This window comes from Bison bison, unplaced genomic scaffold (assembly GCF_000754665.1).
Source record: "Bison bison bison isolate TAMUID 2011002044 unplaced genomic scaffold, Bison_UMD1.0 scf7180017864464, whole genome shotgun sequence".
Lineage (NCBI taxonomy): Eukaryota > Metazoa > Chordata > Mammalia > Artiodactyla > Bovidae > Bison > Bison bison.
This window is the reverse complement of record NW_011495025.1, coordinates 5,429,670-5,450,255: the sequence shown is the minus strand read 5'-3', so window position 1 is coordinate 5,450,255 and position 20,586 is coordinate 5,429,670. Positions and strand designations below refer to the sequence as shown.

The window sequence follows — 20,586 nt, the reverse complement described above, 5'->3', positions numbered from 1 at the left end:
TTGCATCCAAGTACTGCATTTCGGACTCTTTTGTTGACCATGATGGCTACTCCATTTCTTCTAAGGGATTCCTTCCCACAGTAGTTGATATAATGGTCATCTGAGTTAAATTCATCCATTCCAGTCCATTTTAGTTCGCTGATTCCTAGAATGTCGATGATCACTCTTGCCATCTCCTGTTTGACCACTTCCAATTTGCCTTGATTCATGGACCTAACATTCCAGGTTCCTATCCATATTGCTCTTTACAGCATCAGAATTTGCTCCTATCACCAGTCATATCCACAACTGGGTATTGTTTTTGCTTTGGCTCCATCCCTTCATTCTTTCTGGAGTTATTTCTCCACTGATCTCCAGTAGCATATTGGGCACTTACCGACCTGGGGAGTTCCTCTTTCTGTATCCTATCATTTTGCCTTTTCATACTGTTCATGGGGTTCTCAAAGCAAGATACTGAAGTGGTTTTCCATTCCCTTCTTCAATGGACCACATTCTGTTAGACCTCTCCCCCATGACCCGCCTGTCTTGGGTGGCCCCACAGGCATGGCTTTCCAAGGCAAACCATTCAATATCACGGTAATCCAAGCCTATGCCCCAACCAGTAACACTGAAGAAGCTGAAGTTGAATGGTTCTATGAAGACCTACAGGACCTTTTAGAACTAACATCCTAAAAAGATGTCCTTTTCGTTATAGGGGACTGGAATGCAAAAGTAGGAAGTCAAGAAACACCTGGAGTAACAGGCAAATTTGGCCTTGGAGTAGGGAATGAAGTACGGCAAAGGCTAATACAGTTTTACCAAGAGAATGCACTGGTCATAGCAAACATCCTCTTCCAACAACACAAGAGAAGAGAAGACTCTACACATGGACATCACCAGATGGTCAACACCAAAATCAGACTGATTATATTCTTTGCAGCCAAAGATGGAGAAGCTCTATACAGTGAGCAAAAACAAGACCAGGAGCTGACTGTGGCTCAGATCATAAACTCCCTACTCCCAAATTCAGACTTAAACTGAAGAAAGTAGGGAAAACCACTAGATGATTCATAAATGACCTAAATCAAATCCCTTATGATTATACAGTGGAAGTGAGAAATAGATTTAAGGGACTAGATCTGATAGAGAGAGTGCCTGATGAACTATGGACAGAGCTTAGTGACACTGTACAGGAGGCAGGGATCAAGACCATCCCCATGGAAAAGAAATGCAAAAAAGCAAAATGGCTGTCTGAGGAGGCCTTACAAAAAGCTGTGAAAAGAAGAGAAGCAAAAAGCAAAGGAGAAAAGGAAAGATATAAGCATTTGAATGCAGAGTTCCAAAGAATAGGAAGGAGAGATAAGAAAGCCTTCCTCAGCAATCAATGCAAAGAAATAGAGGAAAACAACAGGATGGGAAAGACTACAGATTTCTTCAAGAAAATTAGAGATACCAAGGGAACATTTCATGCAAAGATGGGCTCGATAAAGGACAGAAATGGTATGGATCTAACAGAAGTAGAAGATATTAAGAAGAGGTGGCATGAATACACAGAAGAACTCTACAAAAAAGATCTTCAAGACCCAGATAGACACGATGGTGTGATCACTCACCTAGAGCCAGACATCCTGGAATGTGAAGTCAAGTGGGCCTTAGGAAGCATCACTATGAACACAGCTAGTGGAGGTGATGGAATTCCAGTTGAGCTATATCAAATCCTGAAAGATGATGCTGTGAAAGTGCTGCACTCAATATGCCAGCAAATTTGGAAAACTCAGCAGTGGCCACAGGACTGGAAAAGGTCAGTTTTCATTCCAATCCCAAAGAAAGGCAATGCCAAGAATGCTCAAACTACTGCACAATTGCACTCATCTCACATGCTAGTAAAGTAATGCTCAAAATTCTCCAAGCCAGGCTTTAGCAATACGTGAACCGTGAACTTCCAGATGTTCAAGCTGGTTTTAGAAAAGGCACAGGACCCAGAGATGAAATTGCCAACATCCGCTGGATCAATGAGAAAGCAAGAGAGTTCCAGAAAAACATCTATTTCTGCTTTATTTACTATCCAAAGCCTTTGACTGTGTGGTTCACAATAAACTGGAAAATTCTGAAAGAGATGGGAATACCAGACCACCTGACCTGCCTCTTGAGGAATCTATATGCAGGTCAGGAAGCAACAGTTAGAACTGGACATGGAACAACAGACTGGTTCCAAATAGGAAAAGGAGTATGTCAAGGCTGTATATTGTCACCCTGCTTATTTAACTTATACGCAGAGTGCATCATGAGAAACACTGGGCTGGATGAAGCACAGGCTGGAATCAAGATTGCCAGGAGAAATATCATAACCTCAGATATGCAGATGATAACCACTCTTATGGCAGAAAGTGAAGAGGAACTGAACAGCCTCTTGATGAAAGTGAAAGTGGAGAGTGAAAAAGTTGGCTTAAAGCTCAACATTCAGAAAATGAAGATCATGGCATCTGGTCCTATCACTTCATGGCAAATAGATTGAAAAACAGTAGAAACAGTGTCAGACTTTATTTTTTTGGGCTCCAAATTCACTGCAGATGGTGATTGCAGCCATGAAATCAAAAGACACTTACTCCTTGGATGGAAAGTTATGACCAACCAACCTAGATAGCATATTAAGAAGCAGAGACATTACTTTGGCAACAAAGGTCCATCTAGTCAAGGCTATGGTTTTTCCAGAGGTCACGTATGGATGGGACAGTTGGACTATAAAGAAAGCTGGATGCTTGGGGCTGGTGCACTGGGATGACCCAGAGGGAGGGTATGGGTAGGGAGGAGGGAGGAGGGTTCAGGATGGGGAACACAGGTATACCTGTGGCGGATTCATTTTGATATTTGGCAAAACTAATACAATATTGTAAAGTTTAAAAATAAAATAAAATTAAAAAAAAAAAATATATATATAAAAAAAGCTGAGTGCCGAAGAATTGATGTTTTTGAACTGTGGTGTTGGAGAAGACTCTTGAGAGTCCCTTGGACTGCAAGGAGATCCAACCAGTCCATCCTAAAGGAGATCAGTCCTGGGTGTTCATTGGAAGGACTGATGCTGAAGCTGAAACTCCAGTACTTTGGCCACCTCATGCAAAGAGCTGACTCATTGGAAAAGACCCTGAGGCTGGAAGGGATTGGGGGCAGGAGGAGAAGGGGACGACAGAGGATGAGGATGGCATCACCGACTCGATGGATATGAGTTTGGGCAAACTCTGGGAGTTGGTGATGGACACGGAGGCCTGGCGTGCTGTGGTTCATGGGGTCGCAAAGAGTAGGACACGACTGAGCGACTGAACTGAACTGAACTAGGCTGGTCATAACTTTTCTTCCAAGGAGCAAGCATTTTTTTTTTTTAATTTTTTAATTTTTTTAAATTTCATGGTTGTAGTCACCATCTGTAGTGATTTTTGTAACCCAAAATGATAGTCTGTCACTGTTTCCACTGTTTCTCCATCTATTTGACTGAAGTGATGGGAGCAGATGACATGGTCTTAGTTTTCTGAATGTTGAGTTTTAAGCGAACTTTTTTACTCTCCTCTTTCATTTTCATCAAGAGACTCTTTTGTTCTTCTTCACTTTCTGCCATAAGGGTGGTGTCATCTGAATATCTGAAGTTATTGATATTTCTCCCAGCAATCTAGACTCCAGCTTGTGCTTCATCCAGCTCAGCGTTTCTCATGATGTACTCTGCATTTAAGTTAAATAAGCAGGGTGACAATATACAGACTTGACATACTCTTTTTCCTATTTGGAGCCAGTCTGTTGTTCCATGTCCAGTTCTAACTGTTGCTTACTGATCTGCATACAGATTTCTCAAGAGGCAGGTTAGGTGGTCTGGTATTCCCACCTCTTTAAGAATTTTCCAGTTTGTTGTGGTCCACACAGTCAAAGGTTTTGGCATTTATCAACTAATAAAGCATACCAAAAAAAAGGTACTTCCATCCAGGTTCTTCTTTAGAAACTACAATAAAAATAATGAAGAAGAAAAGAAAGCTGCACCGTGAGTAAGAAATGGCCGTAACTATAGGTATCCAATCATGAATATTACTTATCAAATTCAACAAAATGTGGACCACAAGGCCAATAGCCAACATACAAACTCTCAGACCTCCAGTGGACTACACATTTTCCCAAATATCACAGTCCTAAGAGGTCTATTCAAAATTCCTTTGACTGAAGTAACTAGATCTGGTGGACATGGCCAAACCATTAAAAGAAAAACAAATCTAGAAAAACCCTGAAGGGCCCGAGGTTCACTTCCAGAGAATGACAGGGAAAAGGGAGTTGAAGGAGGAAGCATGCAGGTAAACCTTTGTCCTTATCTTTGCTTTGACTTCCTGGTAGAGGAAGCCTGTCTGGAAGTGAGGCTGATGAAAGTGTTGCAGAAGCCATGATCAGCTTTGACCAGAGTCAGCTGAGCAAAAATAGGTATTAGACGACTGCACTGACAGCCCGTTACAAAAATGCTTTACTGAGTCACGTCAACTTCCTACTCATGTCAAAGGGATAAACTAAAAATCTAAATATAGCTAAGATCAAATTCACCCTGTTCTTAAAATCTTTCATCATTCTCTGACTCCTACAAGTTTTAACTACTTAGCTGAACTCTATCCTAATTTAACACTAGTCTCTAGCTTTCTCCTGCTACTTCCTATGGTCCAGCCTGAAATGTCCAGTCACCACTACATGAAACTTCAACATAAAGCATACGCTTCTACCTAGAAGGTCTTTTGTTCCCCACCTTGCTTCCTCTCCCCACTAACTTCTTGAAATTCCTTGTCATTTTCCACAGAGCCACTTAATAACCCAATCATCCAAAAACTTCCACTTAAAATAGTTTTACAGTTTATGAAATAATTCATTTTTAAAAAGCATATCTGGAAATATACCTTAAACACTAAAATCATTCACCTAGAGCCAGATATCCTGGAATGTGTTATGACCAACCTAGACAGCATATCAAAAAGCAGAGACATTACTTTGTCAACAAAGGTCCGTCTAGTCAAGGCTATGGTTTTTCCAGTAGTCGTGTATGGGTATGAGAGTTGGACTGTGAAGAAAGCTGAGTGCCGAAGAATTGATGCTTTTGAACTGTGCTGTTGGAGAAGACTCTGAAGAGTCCTTTGGACTGCTAGGAGATCCAACCAGTCCATCCTAAAGGAGATCAGTCCTGGGTGTGCATTGGAAGGACTGATATTGAAGCTGAAACTCCAATACTTTGGCCACCTGATGCGGAGGGTTGACTCATTTGAAAGGACCCTGATTTGGGAATTTTGATATGGGAAGCAGTATGGTCATATTTGCATGACAGGAAGTGCCTTAGGCAGCAGAAGAGTGAAGACCGTGTCAAGGGGCAGAGTAGAGTCAGGAAAACCAGCAAGAAGGCTACTGCAGCAGACTCCTGAGAATCAATCAGTTCCCAAATCTGGCTGAGTATGAAAATTGTCAAGGAAGCCTTTTAAAATACAGATTTTGGAGGCCTGCCACGAGTTTTGTGACTCAGTCTGGGTCACCAGGTGAATGTGCTCATGGGCCAGGTGTAGAATTGTCCTGGCTCCGTGAGAGGCAATAAGGAAGCGCCAGTGAGGGTGGGAGAGACTCATGAGATACTTAAGCAATAGAATAAACACTTTTAGTGACTGATGGACATCAACCTGGAGTGATTATGTGGATGGATAGGCCATTCATTACGCCCATCAAATGGAGCATTCAGACCTTCAAAGGCAAGGAAAATCATGAGAAAATCCATGGGGCATGCAGGCACAGGTGAGCACTAGGTAGGTAGACATAGATGTATGGTGTGCCAGGGAGAGCTCTAGATTGAAGACCTAAGAATGAACTTAGGAAATAATGTTTAATTCAGACTAAGAGAAGGAAGAATTCTCAAAGGAGATGGAAGAGAGATCAGAGAAACAGGAAGACAACAAGTAAAATTCAAAATTCACTCAAGCATTCAATAGGGAAAGTTTGGCTTGGGGACAAAGTATAAAGGGTCTAAATTCCATGTAAAGAAATCTTGATGGTCTATTGTCAGCAAAAGCAGGGGAGGGCAAAACAATAATGGCAAAGGGTTTATTTACTTAAGTTAAGACTATGATATAGTAAGATTTATTTTGAGGGAACATCATTCTATCACTGGTAGAAAGGAGGTGGGGAGAGGCTGAGTCTAGAAGTGGCAGAACAGTCTGAAATTCTGTGGCAGTAAAAAGGGGCTTCCTTGGTGGCTCAGACAGTAAAGAGCCTGCCTGCAATGCAGGAGACCTGGGTTCAATCCTTGGGCCAGGAGGATCTCCTGGAGGAGGAAATGTCAACCCACTCCAGTATTCTTGCCTGGAAAATCCCACGAACAGAGGAGTCTGGCAGGCTACAGTCCATGGATCGCAAAGAGTTGGACAGAACTGAGCGACTAACAAAAAAAAAAAAAAAAAAGGCCTAATCTAAAACAGTGGTAGGGGGTGGACACAAGTCACCCATTTCAAAGGAAACATCTAAGGCAGAATGTTGGTCCCTGTGGGAATGGTAAAGGAAAGGAAAGTAAGGGCAAACTGAGGTTTCTAGCTCGGCAGGCTACAGGCTGAGAAACTAAGGCTGGAGAGGGCAGAATGTAGACAAAGTTCTAGAGGTGATGTTGTGGGTGTGAGAAATTTCAGGCACCATATGGTGTTTTATGGGTAGTGAGAAATATGGCTCTATTGTTCTGATAGGTTGGGGCTATTTATGATTTCGAAGTCATGAGGATGGATAAGTAAAGCAAACAATAGTCACCATGGCAAATACATATTTAGTGAGGATAAATGATGGCCAGTGGTGATTGTCAGGACAGTATGAATGTAGTATTCAAAATAAAATTAATACTACAGATACTGCCTGACCTATACCAAGCTCAAGGAGACCTACATTCTTTATTCTAAGTATTATTGGTACCACAGTAAATCAGTCTGTGGGTTTTTGTTTTTTAACTTTTGGCAATCATGTCATACTGACATTTCATACTGTGTTAGACGTTAGGTAAAATCCATGTATGGTTTTTAATTGAATTATTAATAACAAGTGTTGGTCTCCTTTTGGCTATGAAACTAAGCATAGGACTGTCCAACTGTACTGATTCCATGAGAAATGATGTTTTTCTTGCAAGAGACAGACAGCTAAACTAAAAGTAGTTCATCTTATATGGGCATTTACTTCCCTCGTGTAACTGAAAGTTCAGAGGTATGTGTACTGAGGGTTGGCTTGGCAGATGAGCAATGATGAGGAACTGAGGCTTTTTTCTCTTTTAGCTGCCAACCTCAGTGAATCAGCAGCACATTCATCAGGGGCAAAAGGAGGTGGCAGTGGCACCTGCATTCTGCCTTCCCATGAGAAGATCTGAAAGCAGGATAACTCCACCCAGAGGCAACCACAACTCAGATCTCTCAAATCATTCTCTTTTCTGTAATCAGGGATGAAAATACTTCCTAGAAGCCATCTGCCCCCAGCACACTTTCCCTTTCATCTCTTTGCCCTGAACTGTGTCACAGTCGACACAATTTAGTCAATCACTGACTAAAGAGGATAGTATTATGAACCATTTATGATTTAACCAACATTTGGGGCTGAGGGAGGGGCCTGTCTGACCTCAGCCCATTGCTGCAGGCTCAAATAAAGCAGGTGATTTTTCTTCTTGTTAACCAAGGAAGGATAGGGGAAGGGCTGTACACACACACACACACTTGGTCTACATATCCAGCCATCCAGTGTCTGACCTATTCTTCCAGCTTTATTTCACTCTCAAAAGGGCTAAGTATGAGCTTGTTCAATCCAATTATTAAAATACTGAGAATTACACAATTATAGAGACCACCCCTGAACAAAACAGCAATCTACATTCCAACATTCAGAAAAAGTTCTTCACCTAGGTCCAAATGAATCCAAATTTATATTTCTCTGGACCCCCATTCTCATTTAGCCCACAAGGGACAGAGAACATCATCTAACACTTTGTGTCCTACCCTGGGGCACACAGAGGTGTGTCAGTGGGTATGTTTAGGACTTTTCCTCCTTAAATACCCTTTTCTCTGTCTCAGTACTTTTCATGAGCCTCAGTTTATTCTCAGCTCAGATGTTCCACGTCTCATTCACTTCAGTGTATTTATCACTTGTTCTGTGCCCGTTTCTCTTTTTGGCTACATCCTTCTAAAAGCTGAGCTCATGAGAATGAAACCTTGTTTTTCTTTGTTGCTCTTCCATTTTCCAGTATGTTAATGATACCACTCTGAACCTCCCAATCCCTTTTCAATCCAGCTTCTTTTTGGCTTATTTCAAATGTTTCTATGATCTTAGGAATTTTAGAAAAAAATCTGCTTTCTAAACAATGTCCAGGTATACATATCTAACCATAGCTAATGTATTCTTTATTGTTATGGATCTTAAAATGGCCCTGGTCCATCCCATTAAACTAGTTTCCATAACTTCCACTACATCTTTATTGGTTATAATTAAGTCCAGAAAACCACACTCCCTTGTTGCTTTATTTACCATATGAGAGATAAGACTATTAGCAAGATCAGCAAAAAAAAAACACATTAAATATTCTGTTTTAACAGAATGATGGTTCAACATATAGACATGTGGAGTTTCCAGTGATGACACTTATCTGCTTCTAGGCCAGATGTGAAACCTGCATTAGGAGAGTAGCAGTCATATTCATCCACCTGAGATACCCGTATTTGGTTCATTCAGTATTACTAGTTTATCTTTCTTGTATGCTCATATTTAAACCGAGCAGCTCAAATATTTCCAAACAGGGCACTCTTCCAAAGATCTCAACAGGAGTTATTTTATTTACACAACATTTAAGCTCCCGTTGGCATATTCTAGTGATTATTGGTATCCCAGCAAGTTTGTCTTGCCAATGGAATCATACTAATTTATTTTCATTCTATTTTAGGTTTACTATATTATCTTATCGGCCATAGTTAAAACATATGTTGTATTAAAAAGTGTTTATCAGAGATACAGCCGAAACAAAGTCAATCATTTTTTAATAATTTAAAAAGAGACTCTCTAGAAAGCATGATTGGAATTAGAGAAATATATTTAAGGTATATTTTTTCTATTTAAAATTATTTTTCATAGCAAAAGTGATACAAGTTTTTATTTTTTTTAAATATTCTCTTGTGAATCCTTATATTTTCTCAGCTACCATGTTACTTTCATGTTAGGCTACACTTGATATTCTCCAAAGCAGCTCCTTGTATCTGGGCACTGTTCTTCCCTTCCCACAAAATTCAGTTTAAAGCTTGGGGCTGGTGCACTGGGATGACCCAGAGGGATGGTATGGGGAGGGAGGTGCGAGGGGTGTTCAAGATTGGGAACACGTGTACACCCATGGTGGATTTATGTTGACGTATGGCAAAACCAATACAATATTGTAAAGTAAAAAAATAAATAAAAAATAAAAGGCAAAAAAAAAAAAAAGTTCTCTTTATCAGGTTGGCAAGATTCCCATCAAATGCATTCCTCTCATATATACTCCATTTCTTACAGGGAGTCTGTTGTATTCACACATAAGCCCTCATTAGGAAAAGCTCACTTTGGCCTTCTTTTAGCTGTTTTGGTTCAGTGCCACGTGATACCCCTTGTTTTTTTCATTTCTTCTTCAAAGTCATGCCTCAACTGGAAGAAGAGATGAAAATACCCCTTCAGTGCCCAAACCAAGTGCCTCCAGTTTTACCACTGAAGGCCATATGAATCAACAAGAGTATAGTGTGGTCTATAATGTGCTAAGTCTCAGGATACCTCCTGGGGAACCTCCCCTATCAGTTCCATAAGGATTTACCTCAATATGAATGAGAAAGAAATAATATGCCCTCCCTCTAGTCCCTACCTAAAGCACTTGGCTTGGATGATTATCCTCTGACTCTCAATAGTAAATCTGTAGAGACTTACACGCATTTACCTAATGTGAAAAAGATATATTATAAATTATCTGCCAACATATAGAAAGATTTAGAGATTATTGTCAAGATTCCTTTATCAGTTTTAAAACTACTCTTGGTACTGGTGATAGTTACCAAGGACCATATATATGGGACTTTCAATCTGAAGTTGAACTTGGAAGTGTGCCAGGCACAAGAGAGACAAAAAGACAGAATAACACTCTCTTCAGGAATCTGCTGCTTACTCAGTAAGCTAGCACTGGTGGACACAGACTTAAGCACGTCTCCCTGCTGAAACACCAGACTTCCATACAAATGTGGTGCACACAACTGACCACAGCACTGGGCTCATGGAAGTGCTTTTGAGATGATTTTACTGGGAAACATCAAACCACAATTATTCTTCAGTCTTGGAAGAATATATATCAGTTTAACAAACAACACAAAGAACAGATTTCATAAAAAGGACTCAACAAACATAGGAATAATCATCTGAAGGTATATTCATAAGGAATTTTTTATGACAGAATGATTACCATTCAAAATTAGCAATACTAAAAATTAAATATCAAAGTTGACTTACTTTTACTATGATAAGCCTTGCCAGGTTTTCACACCTCTGGTTATCATTTTCCATATACTCTACTTCAAACAGGGTATTATAATTTTCTAGTATTTTAGCCATTATCTTGTTGCAGAGATCTTGTTCTTTCACACCTTCAAGCCCAGGTGGCACACTAGAAATAAAGGGAAAAAATTGAGAGCAATTACTTTGTAATAGCACAATGCCAGCACAGCTGACTCATGCTTATACTTTTACATTTCCTGAATGATTGATCAGCCTTCTCAAAAGGACACATGGGATTTTCAATAAGCTCTGTGGTGACACATAGGTATTGTTTGGACAACTGGCAAGTTCCCAAGATCTGAATTAATAGCTTGTGCTGAATAATAAAAGTACATGCTGTTCAGGAAGAAGGTATAGGTTAACATGGGTGCAATCAATAAAACTTTGCATATGTTAGAAATTGTTACTCATAAAATATTAACATTTATTTTTTTAAAAAAGCAAAAGCTAGAAAGAATAAGTGTTACGACAAAAAGAATGAGTGTTTTATCATGTTAGAAACACTCAGTTACACAAATAATAGCAATATGATCTTTATTTAAGGATTTCTTAGATAATTCACAAAAGGCACAAAACTTGAAAGGATAAGATACTTCTGGGAAAAATACTGGTAGTTGTTGATTATGCACCTGGAAGATGTATTATTACTATTTGCTCTTCTTTGGGGTATGTTAAATTTTTCCATAATTAAAAAAAAGTATACAAATCTGAATGCAGAAGACACTATATACATACATATACATATATATAGAGAGAGAGAGAAAGGAAAGACAAGCTATAGATTGAAAGAAATATCTCTTTAGTAACATGGGTAATGGGTATAGGATTTAGTAATTACACCTAAAGAATTCTTACTAATCAATAAGAAAATGAATAATTATTTTTTTAAAAGATAGAGAAAAGACAAACTGACAAACTCATATAGAAGAAAACACATGGACAGTCAAGAATCTTAAGATACTCAACCTCACTGAGTAACCAGTGAAATACATCAAAAAGCAACAAAGATGTATCAATTAATATCCATCTGTATTAATTTTCTACAGCTGCTGCAACAAAGCTATGACCAATTGGGTGGCTTGAAAAAGAAATTTATTCTGTCGTAGCTCTGGAGGCCAGAAGAGTAACATCAGTATTACTGGAAAGAAATCATACACTCCACAGAAGCTCAAGAGAGAGAATATGGCTGGCAGCATTACTTGGCTGTGGCCACATCACTTTAATCTTCAATCAAGGCCAACATCTTCAAATTTCTCTTTACTCCACCTTCACATGACCTTCTCCTCTGTGTACATGCCCAATCTCCTTCTGGCCCTTATAAGAATACATGAGATTGCATTTGGGCTGGGGCTAAGACACTGACTCTCACTGCCCACATAAATAATCCAGGATAATCTCTATCTGAAGATCTCTGAGGTGACAGGTAGTAAAGAATCTGTCTGCCAATGCAGAAAATGCAAGAGATTCTGGTTTGATCCCTGAGTCGGGAAGATTCCCTGGAGGAGGGCATGGCAACCAATTCCAGTATTCTTGCCTGGGAAATTCCATGAACAGAGGATCCTGGTGGGCTACAGTCCATGGAGTTGCAAGAATCAGACATGACTAACTGAGCACACACTACAAAGGTCTCTATCTTAATTATAACTGCAAATTCCCTTTTTTACTCCCAATAAAGTAACATACACAGTTTCCAAGGCTTCTAAACTTGCTCCCTTGGGGGGACATTGTTCAGCCTCCTATACCACCTTTGGGGTACATACCCTAAGGTGACTCCCAATGAATCACATTCTTGTACTCCCCTCAGGTGTAGGCAGTACCTGTGATTTGCCTCTGATCAAGAGAATATGGCAAAAGTCATATCACGTCACTCCCATGATTACGTTACATTATTTAAGACTCAATCTTAGCAGACTGGAGTGAGGATTCTTCTCTGCTCTTGAAGAAATAAGCTGCACGTTCAGAGAGGGCCTGTGAGAGTGCCATACACCATGGGACTAATGTGGACCTGAGGCCTCTAGCTTACAGCCAGTAAGAAGCTAGGGTACAGCTTGCAAGAAAATGAGTCTGTGAACAACTCTCATGAGCTTGAAAGCAAGTAATTTCCTAAACTCAGTGAAAAGTGAAGTTGCTCAGTTGTGTCAGACTCTTTGTGACCCCATGGACTGTAGCCTACCAGGATCCTCCGTCCATGGGATTTTCCAGGCAAGAGTACTAGAGTGGCTTGCCATTTCATTCTCCAGAGGATCCTCCTGACCAAGGGATCGAACCTGGGTCTCCCACATTGTAGGCAGACGCTTTACCGTCTGAGCCACCAGGGAAGCCACCTAAACTCAAGTCTGCTTATAAAAATGCAGCCCAGCTGTTACCTTGATTTCAGCCTTGTGAGACCAAAAGCAGAGGACCGAGCTAGGTTGTGCCTGGACACCTGAGCCATGGAAAGCATGAAATAGCAAATTTTTGTTGTTCTAAGACACCACATTTGTGGTGATTCGTTGTACAACAACTGAAAACTAATACAGAGTTTGATACCTGGAAGTGGGTTGCTGCTATAACAAATATCTAAAATGTGGAATGTCTTTGGAACTGGATAGTGAGAGGAGACTGTAAGAATTTGACTGGCATGACAGAGAAAGCCTAAATGCCTTCAACAGAGTTTTCATTGAAATCTGGACTTTACAGACACTGCTGGGGAGAGTTCAGAAGTGCTAGCCAGACAGTAATAAGGAAGGGGTGAGGTCAAATAATAGGCAATGAAAGAAGCTGCAACACACGCTAGACAAATTTAGGTTGAGAACTGGAGCATGGATTTTAGAACCCATTTGTGTTCTGTTTACTGATGACTGGGGAAAAGATGAACTATGGCCTCCTGGGGCTTCATATGGAAACAAAGGCTAGGTCTTGGTAAATAATGATTTTTAAGTAGAACAAAGAAGGCAGGAACAAATGACTGTTATTAAGGAGGAGAAGTAACCACAGGAAAGATAATAAATTAGTCATAAAGACTACCATTTCTATTTCAAAGGTACAGATCAGAGTTTGAAGCACATTCTTGAGTCGTTTTGTAGGATCCAAATCCCCTCAAGCACTGAGCCACCAGATTAACTGGAGCCTAAGGAATGATGTTGGTGACCTCTGCTGACCCTCATGACCTCATTCAACTAGGTACCTGAAGTTTGTCAACCTAGAGTGATTTTTGCTTCATTTTAATGTTAAAATCCCCACGCCAAGGTCTGGGATTGCTACCATTTTTGAACATGAGACTATGTTTGAGCATGTTGTTGCATTGTGCAAGCCCATCTAGAACTCCACCTATAAACTGAAGGTTACACTCACTCTGTCATGAAAGTGTATGCACTCACAGCTGTAAACATCACTCATCTTCCTGTCTGGGGAGACAGTGTTTTGCGAAACATCTCCCTGTCTCTTAATTTGTCACAAATAATAAATACTTCTGTTTTGATCAGAAGTACTTGGTGTATTCATTGCCTAAGCACTTCAAGGGATGATGGACTGACCCACTATGTCCAGTAACAGAAGACAATAAGAAACATGCTACTGGAAATTGGAGAAAGGTAGACCCTCACTTGCTGACAGAAAGAAAAGTGCAATTAATTGTATTCTGCAGTTATGTGGGAAGCACATTTTTAAGCAACAAGTTTGTATAGACAGTGCAAGAAATTTCCAAGCAATGCTGTAAAAGTGCCACCTGATTTCTCTTTGCCACTTATGGTAAATCAGAGGCGGGGGGAAGAGGAGGTCAGGGGAAAGGAGGGAAACTGAGGTGAAAACTGCCAAGTAAAAAGAAAATAAGTGAAGTGAAGTGAAGTGAAGTGAAGTGAAGTGAAAGTTGCTCAGTCGTGTCCGACTGTTTGTGACCCCACTGACTGTACAGTCCATGAATTCTCCAGGCCAGACTACTAGAGTGGGTAGCCTTTCCCTTCTCCAGGGGATCTTGCCAACTCAGGGATTGAACCCAGGTCTCCCGCATTGCAGGTGGATTCTTCAGCAGCTGAGCCACGAGGGAAACCCAAAAAGAAAATAAGGCTTGATTTAAAAATCAACTCTACAGATGGCAAAGAAAGTTAAAGTGTTAGTCACTCAGTCATGTCCAACTCTTTGTGACTCCATGGACAGTAGCCTACCAGGCTCCTCTGTCCGTGGAATTAATTCTTCAGGCAAGAATATTGAGGTGGGTTGCCATTCCCTTCTCCAGGTTATCTTCCCAATCCAGGGATCAAACCCGGGTCTCCTGCATTGCAGGTAGACTCTTTACCATCTGAGCCACCAAAGAAGCCACACAGATGGCAAAAGACACTGAAATTAAGAGATTCACTGTTCGGAAAGTAAGCTTGATGAAAAAGGCTGAGTGTGTGATGATGAGAACCTTTGCTAAAACCTCAGAAACATGAAAAGTTTATTCCATTAGACAAAGATGAGTAAGGGTGCGTCTCACCCATCCTTTCAATTAAACCAGAGAGCCTCCAGGAATTTAAAGGCATTGCCTGTCAAGCCATTTTAGCATGAGCCTGAAACAGAGAAAGGGTTATCTTGGAAAGATCTGAGGATACGTCTTTTTTCTAATGGAGTGAATACCAATGAAATTCACAGAAGACCTATAAGTTTTTGAGAAACCTATTTCTGCAAAAACACTGCCAACTTGGAATGAAAGGGACAAAACGGGTGTAAAATGAAGAGGCCATTAGATTTCCAAAATTCAGTTGGCAGGAAGCAGGCTGATAAGTTACTCAGCTACAAACATGTGCTGCCTTTCATCAAAAATGAATGATGTCTCAAAAGACAGAACCAAGAGCGTGAAGTTGAAAACCATGGAGAAGTATTCCCAGGCTTTGAAACTTAGTCATTAGATTCCCAATATTGGCTGGGCTGGATATCAGAAATGTCATTAGCCAGTGACTTTTAAAATTTTTAATCTTGAATTTTATCCTGTTTGAACCAGAACATCTATTGTTATTCTCCTGTGTTTGTTCCATCATTATATGTTAAGCATGTTGGGGCAAATAACCTCTCTTCAACTTCATCCTCTCAGGATGCTTTCTCAACCAGAAAGTCACAGCCAGTCTTGAGATGTGCTAGTAGACAATCATCAATTGTAACAAAATAGAAACTTTTGCACATTTTGTCTTATTCTGAAATTAGGTTCAAGGTATTTGATATGATACACTTACTCTCAATCATTGTATTGCAATATCTTTCTTTAGTCAGATGTAAGGCTAAAGCTTCATTAAGTAACAGGATACATGCCTTCCTTAAGACCTTCTGCAGCAATGATGCAGCAGTCTGTTGGAAAGAGTTTTGGCAATTATAACTTTCTGCCATATGGTTATTTCCATTGATAAAAGCTTATCAATTTTACACTTACCACTCTTTAAATATCCCAGGCAAAAGCAAATGAGAAAAAAATGTTAAGGGGAGGATTCTGGAAAGATAGTGGAGTAGAAAGCACCAGAAATCTGTCTCACTACCTAACCAACAATTACACTAGCAGAATTTGTCTGATGAAATATTTTGAAACTCAAGATATTCTGGAACTGAAGGTTTACAACATCTGGGGAAGGTGCAGACAGTAAACTACAGTTAATTCTGGTCAATTTTAGCTCTTAGCAGAGTAGCCACTCTTCCCCACCCCATTCATGTGGCAGGAAGATAGTCTCATATTCCTTAAGCAGCCTGTATACAGATTGTGGGAGCCAGGATAAGCAAAAAGGATCTTGTCTTCCAAATACTGGGGATCTGTGCTCTGAATGTTGACTGTTGCATCTGAGGTGCAAAAACGTGGGCAGCCATTGCTGCTGCATCTTTCTCCCTTGTTGAAAAGCCCTCCCTCTTAGCTGAAGTGACCTCTAGGAGATTTAAAGGGCTGGCACCCCTTTTTTCTGACACTTAAATTTTTTTTTTCCTTTATCCACTTTTGGGAATCAGACATTAAAAATCAGGACGTTCAAAAACATCCGTTATACATGGGGAAAATCAGAAAATGATGGTGCATGCCCAGGTAAAGGCTCAAAACAGACCTGAAAAGACCTTAAAGTTACACGTAAGGTTGATCTTGGTAAAAAGACAGTCTATAACAATAAAAACAAAAACCAGTCAACAAGAATTTTAGAAACAGCAAACCCTGGGGAAGGAAGAGAATCTGAATTCCAAAGTTACTACATTATTTGATTTAAAGGACCTCTGTTCAACAAAAATATCACAAGGCATACAGAGACAGGAAAATATGGCTCATTCAAGGAAAAAATAAATCAACAGATAATGTGCTAGGAAAAGAATTGATGGAAGATATTCTAGATAAACTGGAGAAGGAAATAGCAACCCACTCCAGTACTCTTGCCCGGAAAATTCCATGGACGGAGGAACCTGGTAGGCTATAGTCTATGGGGTCACAAAGAGTCAGACACGAGTGAGCGACTTCACCTCATATTAGATAAAGATTGTAAATCAACTGTCTTAAAGAGGACCAAAAAATCAAAGGAAGATGTCGAAAATGTCAAGAAGATAATGTGTGAACAAAATGGAAGTATTGATAAACAGAAAGAAAACCCAAAAAGGAGACCAAAAGAAATTCTAGGGATGAAAAGTACAATAACTGCAATGAGAAATTCACTAAAAGGATTCAAAGGCAGATTTCAATAGGCAGGAGAAAGAATCAGTGAACATGAGGATAGGACGATGAAGACTACTGAGTCTGAGGAACACGGAGGAAAAGAAAAGACCTAAGCAAAGCAAACAGAACCTAATGAACCTATGGGACACCAGTAAGTGAGTCAGTATACACAACATAAGAGTCCCAGGAGAAGAAAAGAGAGAAAGTATTTGAAAAATAATGACTGAAAATTCCAAGATGAAAGAAACGAATATGAATGTCTAAGAAGCTCTAAGGACTCAAAGACCTACAGAGACACATTATACTCAAGCTTTGAAAAGGAAAAGACAGAATCTAGAAAGCAATGAGAGAGAAGTGAGTTATCACATACAAGAGATCCTCAATTAGATTATCAATAGATTTCTCATCAGAAACTTTGGGGGCCAGAGACTGATATATTCAAAATGCTAAAGAAAGAAACTGTCAACTAGTAAACCTATATGTAGCAAAAATATCCTTCAAAAGTGACAGAGAATTGAAGACATTCCCAGATAAACAAAAGCTAAGAGCATTAGTGACCAACAAACCTGCCCTGCAAAAAATGCTCAAGGAAATCCCGAACAGTGAAATGAAAGGACACAAGGCAGTAAATAGAGCTTTATGGAGAAATGAATATTTCAATAAAGCTAAATACATGGGCACTTTTAAAAGCTTGCGTTAGTGTAACAATGATCTGGAACTACACTTTCTGTTTTCTAATTTAAGAGACTAACACACTCAGAGTACAAAAAAATGTTAGTTTAAAAGCTAGTACTGTAACTTTGGTTTGTAATTGCAAACCTAAGAGACTAGTGATTCAAAAGAATTATCAGTAACCCCAATACCAAAACAAGGACACAAGAAAAGAAAACTATAGGCCAATATCCTTGATTAACATAAATGCAAAAATCTTTAACAAAGTATTTGTAAGCTGAATTCAACAGTACATTAAAAGGATCATACTATGAGATTTATTCCAGACACTGAAAGATGGTGCAACACCTGCAAATCAATGAGAAACACCAGGCTAACAGAATGAAAGACAAAAATAACAATCATTTCAACAGATGCAGAAAAAGCATTTGACAAAATTCAACATTCATTTATGATAAAAATTCACAATAAAGTGGGCACAGAGCAAAGGTACCACAAAATGAGAAAGGCCATATATGACAAGCATGCAGTTAACAACATACTCAATGGGCAAAAGTTGAAAGATTTTTCCTCTAAGATCAGGAACAAGACAAGGATGCCCACTCTCACCACTTTTATTCAACACCGTATTGGAAGTCTTAACCAGAGCAATTAGTCAAGAAAAAGAAATAAAAGACACTGAAACTGAGGAGAAGTAAAGCTGTCACTCTTTGCAGATGACATGATATCATATGGAGAAAATCCTGAAGACTCCACCAAAACTGGAGCTGTAAAGGAGCAAAGTTTTGTATGTTACTGAAGTAAAGCTGGTATTTATTCAAATTAGAATATTAAAACTTTAGGACAGTAAATGTAATTCCTATGGTAACCACAAGGAAAAGAGCCATAGGATATTCAAAAAAAGGAAACAAGAAAGGAACTGAAACATTTCAGTAGAAAGAAAAAAAGACAATAACTTAACACAAAAGAGAATACTAATGCAGGAAATGAACTAAAAAAAAGCTTCCATTTCTAAGATATGTAAGTACTTGGGATATAATATACAACAAAAAGGGCAAGTGTTAGTCACTCTGCCATGTCTGATTCTCTGTGATCCTATGGAGTGTAGCCCTCCAGGCTCCTCAGTCCATGAGATTCTCCAGGCAAGAAAACTGGAGTGGGTTGCCATCTCCTTCTCCAGGGGATCTTCCTGATGCAGGGATTGAACTCAGGTCTTTGGCATTGCAGGCAGATTTTTCACTGTTTGAGCCACAAGGGAAGCCCAATGTACAACATATTAAATATAATTAATACTGCTGTGTGTTATATGAAAATATTTTAACAGAATAAATCCTAAGAGCTCTTATCTCAAGGAAAAATTATTTTTATTTTGTATCTATATGACATAATGAATGTTATTAAACTTACTATGGTAATCATAATGTATATAGTATATGGTGGGCTGCCGTCTATGGGGTCGCACAGAGTCGGACACAACTGAAGTGACTTAGCAACTTAGCAATACAAGTCAAACCATTATGCTATATACTTTAAATTTATGCAGCACTATCGAAAAAGCAAGAGAGTTCCAAAAAACATCTATTTCTGCTTTATTGACTATGCCAAACCCTTTGTGTGGATCACAATAAACTTGGAAAATTCTGAAAGAGACGGGAATACCAGATCACCTGATGTGCCTCTTGAGAAACCTATATGCAGGTCAGGAAGCAAAAGTTAGAACTGTACATGGAACAACAGACTGGTTCCAAATAGGAAAAGGAGTATGTCAAGGCTGTATATTATCACCCTGCTTATTTAACTTACATGCAGGGTACAACATGAGAAATGCTGGGCTGGATGAAGCACAAGCTGGAATCAAGATTGCTGGGAGAAGTATCAATAACCTCAGATATGTAGATGACACCATCCTTATGGCAGAAAGTGAAGAGGAACCAAAGCTCAACATTCAGAAAACTAAGATCATGGCTTCTGGTCCCATCACTTCATGGGAAATAGATGGGGAAACAGTGGAAACAGTGTCAGACTTTATTTTCTTGGGCTCCAAAATCACTGAAGATGGTGACTGCAGCCATGAAATTAAAAGACGCTTACTCCTTGGAAATAAAGTTATGACCAATCTAGATAGCATATTAAGAAGCAGAGACATTACTTTGCCAACAAAGGTCCGTCTAGTCAAGGCTATGGTTTTTCCAGTGGTCATGTATGGATGTGAGAGTTGGACTGTGAAGAAAGCTGAGCGCTAAAGAATTGATGCTTTTGAATTGTGGTGTTGGAGAAGACTCTTGAGAGTCCCTTGGACTGCAAGGAGATCCAACCAGTCCATCCTAAAGGAGATCAGTCCTGGGCGTTCTTTGGAAGGAATGATGCTAAAGCTGAAACTCCAGTACTTTGGCCACCTCATGCGAAGAGTTGACTCATTGGAAAAGACTCTGATGCTGGGAGGGATTGGGGGCAGGAGGAGAAGGGGACGACAGAGGATGAGATGGCTGGATGGCATCACCGACTCGATGGACATGAGTTTGAGTGAACTCCGGGAATTGGTGATGGACAGGGAGGGCTGGCATGCTGCAGTTCATGGGGTTGCAAAGAGTCGGACACAACTGAGCGACTGAACTGAACTGAACTGAACTGACATGTCAATTACCAGAGAAGGCAATGGCAACCCACTCCAGTACTCTTGCCTGGAAAATCCCAGGGACAGAGGAGCCTGGTAGGGTGCAGTCCATGGGTTCGCTAAGAGT

General features: G+C 39.8%; 1 protein-coding gene across 7 annotated transcripts in view; it reads right to left on the bottom strand.

The window, feature by feature from the left end:
• Positions 1–20,586, bottom strand: part of FAM13A (family with sequence similarity 13, member A) — a 338,691-nt gene that overhangs the window by 194,952 nt on the left and 123,153 nt on the right. For 6 of the 7 annotated variants that reach the window (XM_010860157.1, XM_010860158.1, XM_010860160.1 and 3 more), the window contains exon 5: positions 10,504–10,657. In XM_010860157.1, the coding sequence (XP_010858459.1) occupies positions 10,504–10,657 (154 nt within the window). Of the gene's footprint in view, positions 1–10,503; positions 10,658–15,734; positions 15,752–20,586 lie in introns of those variants that run through there. The other variant, XM_010860161.1, reaches the window with a different exon arrangement.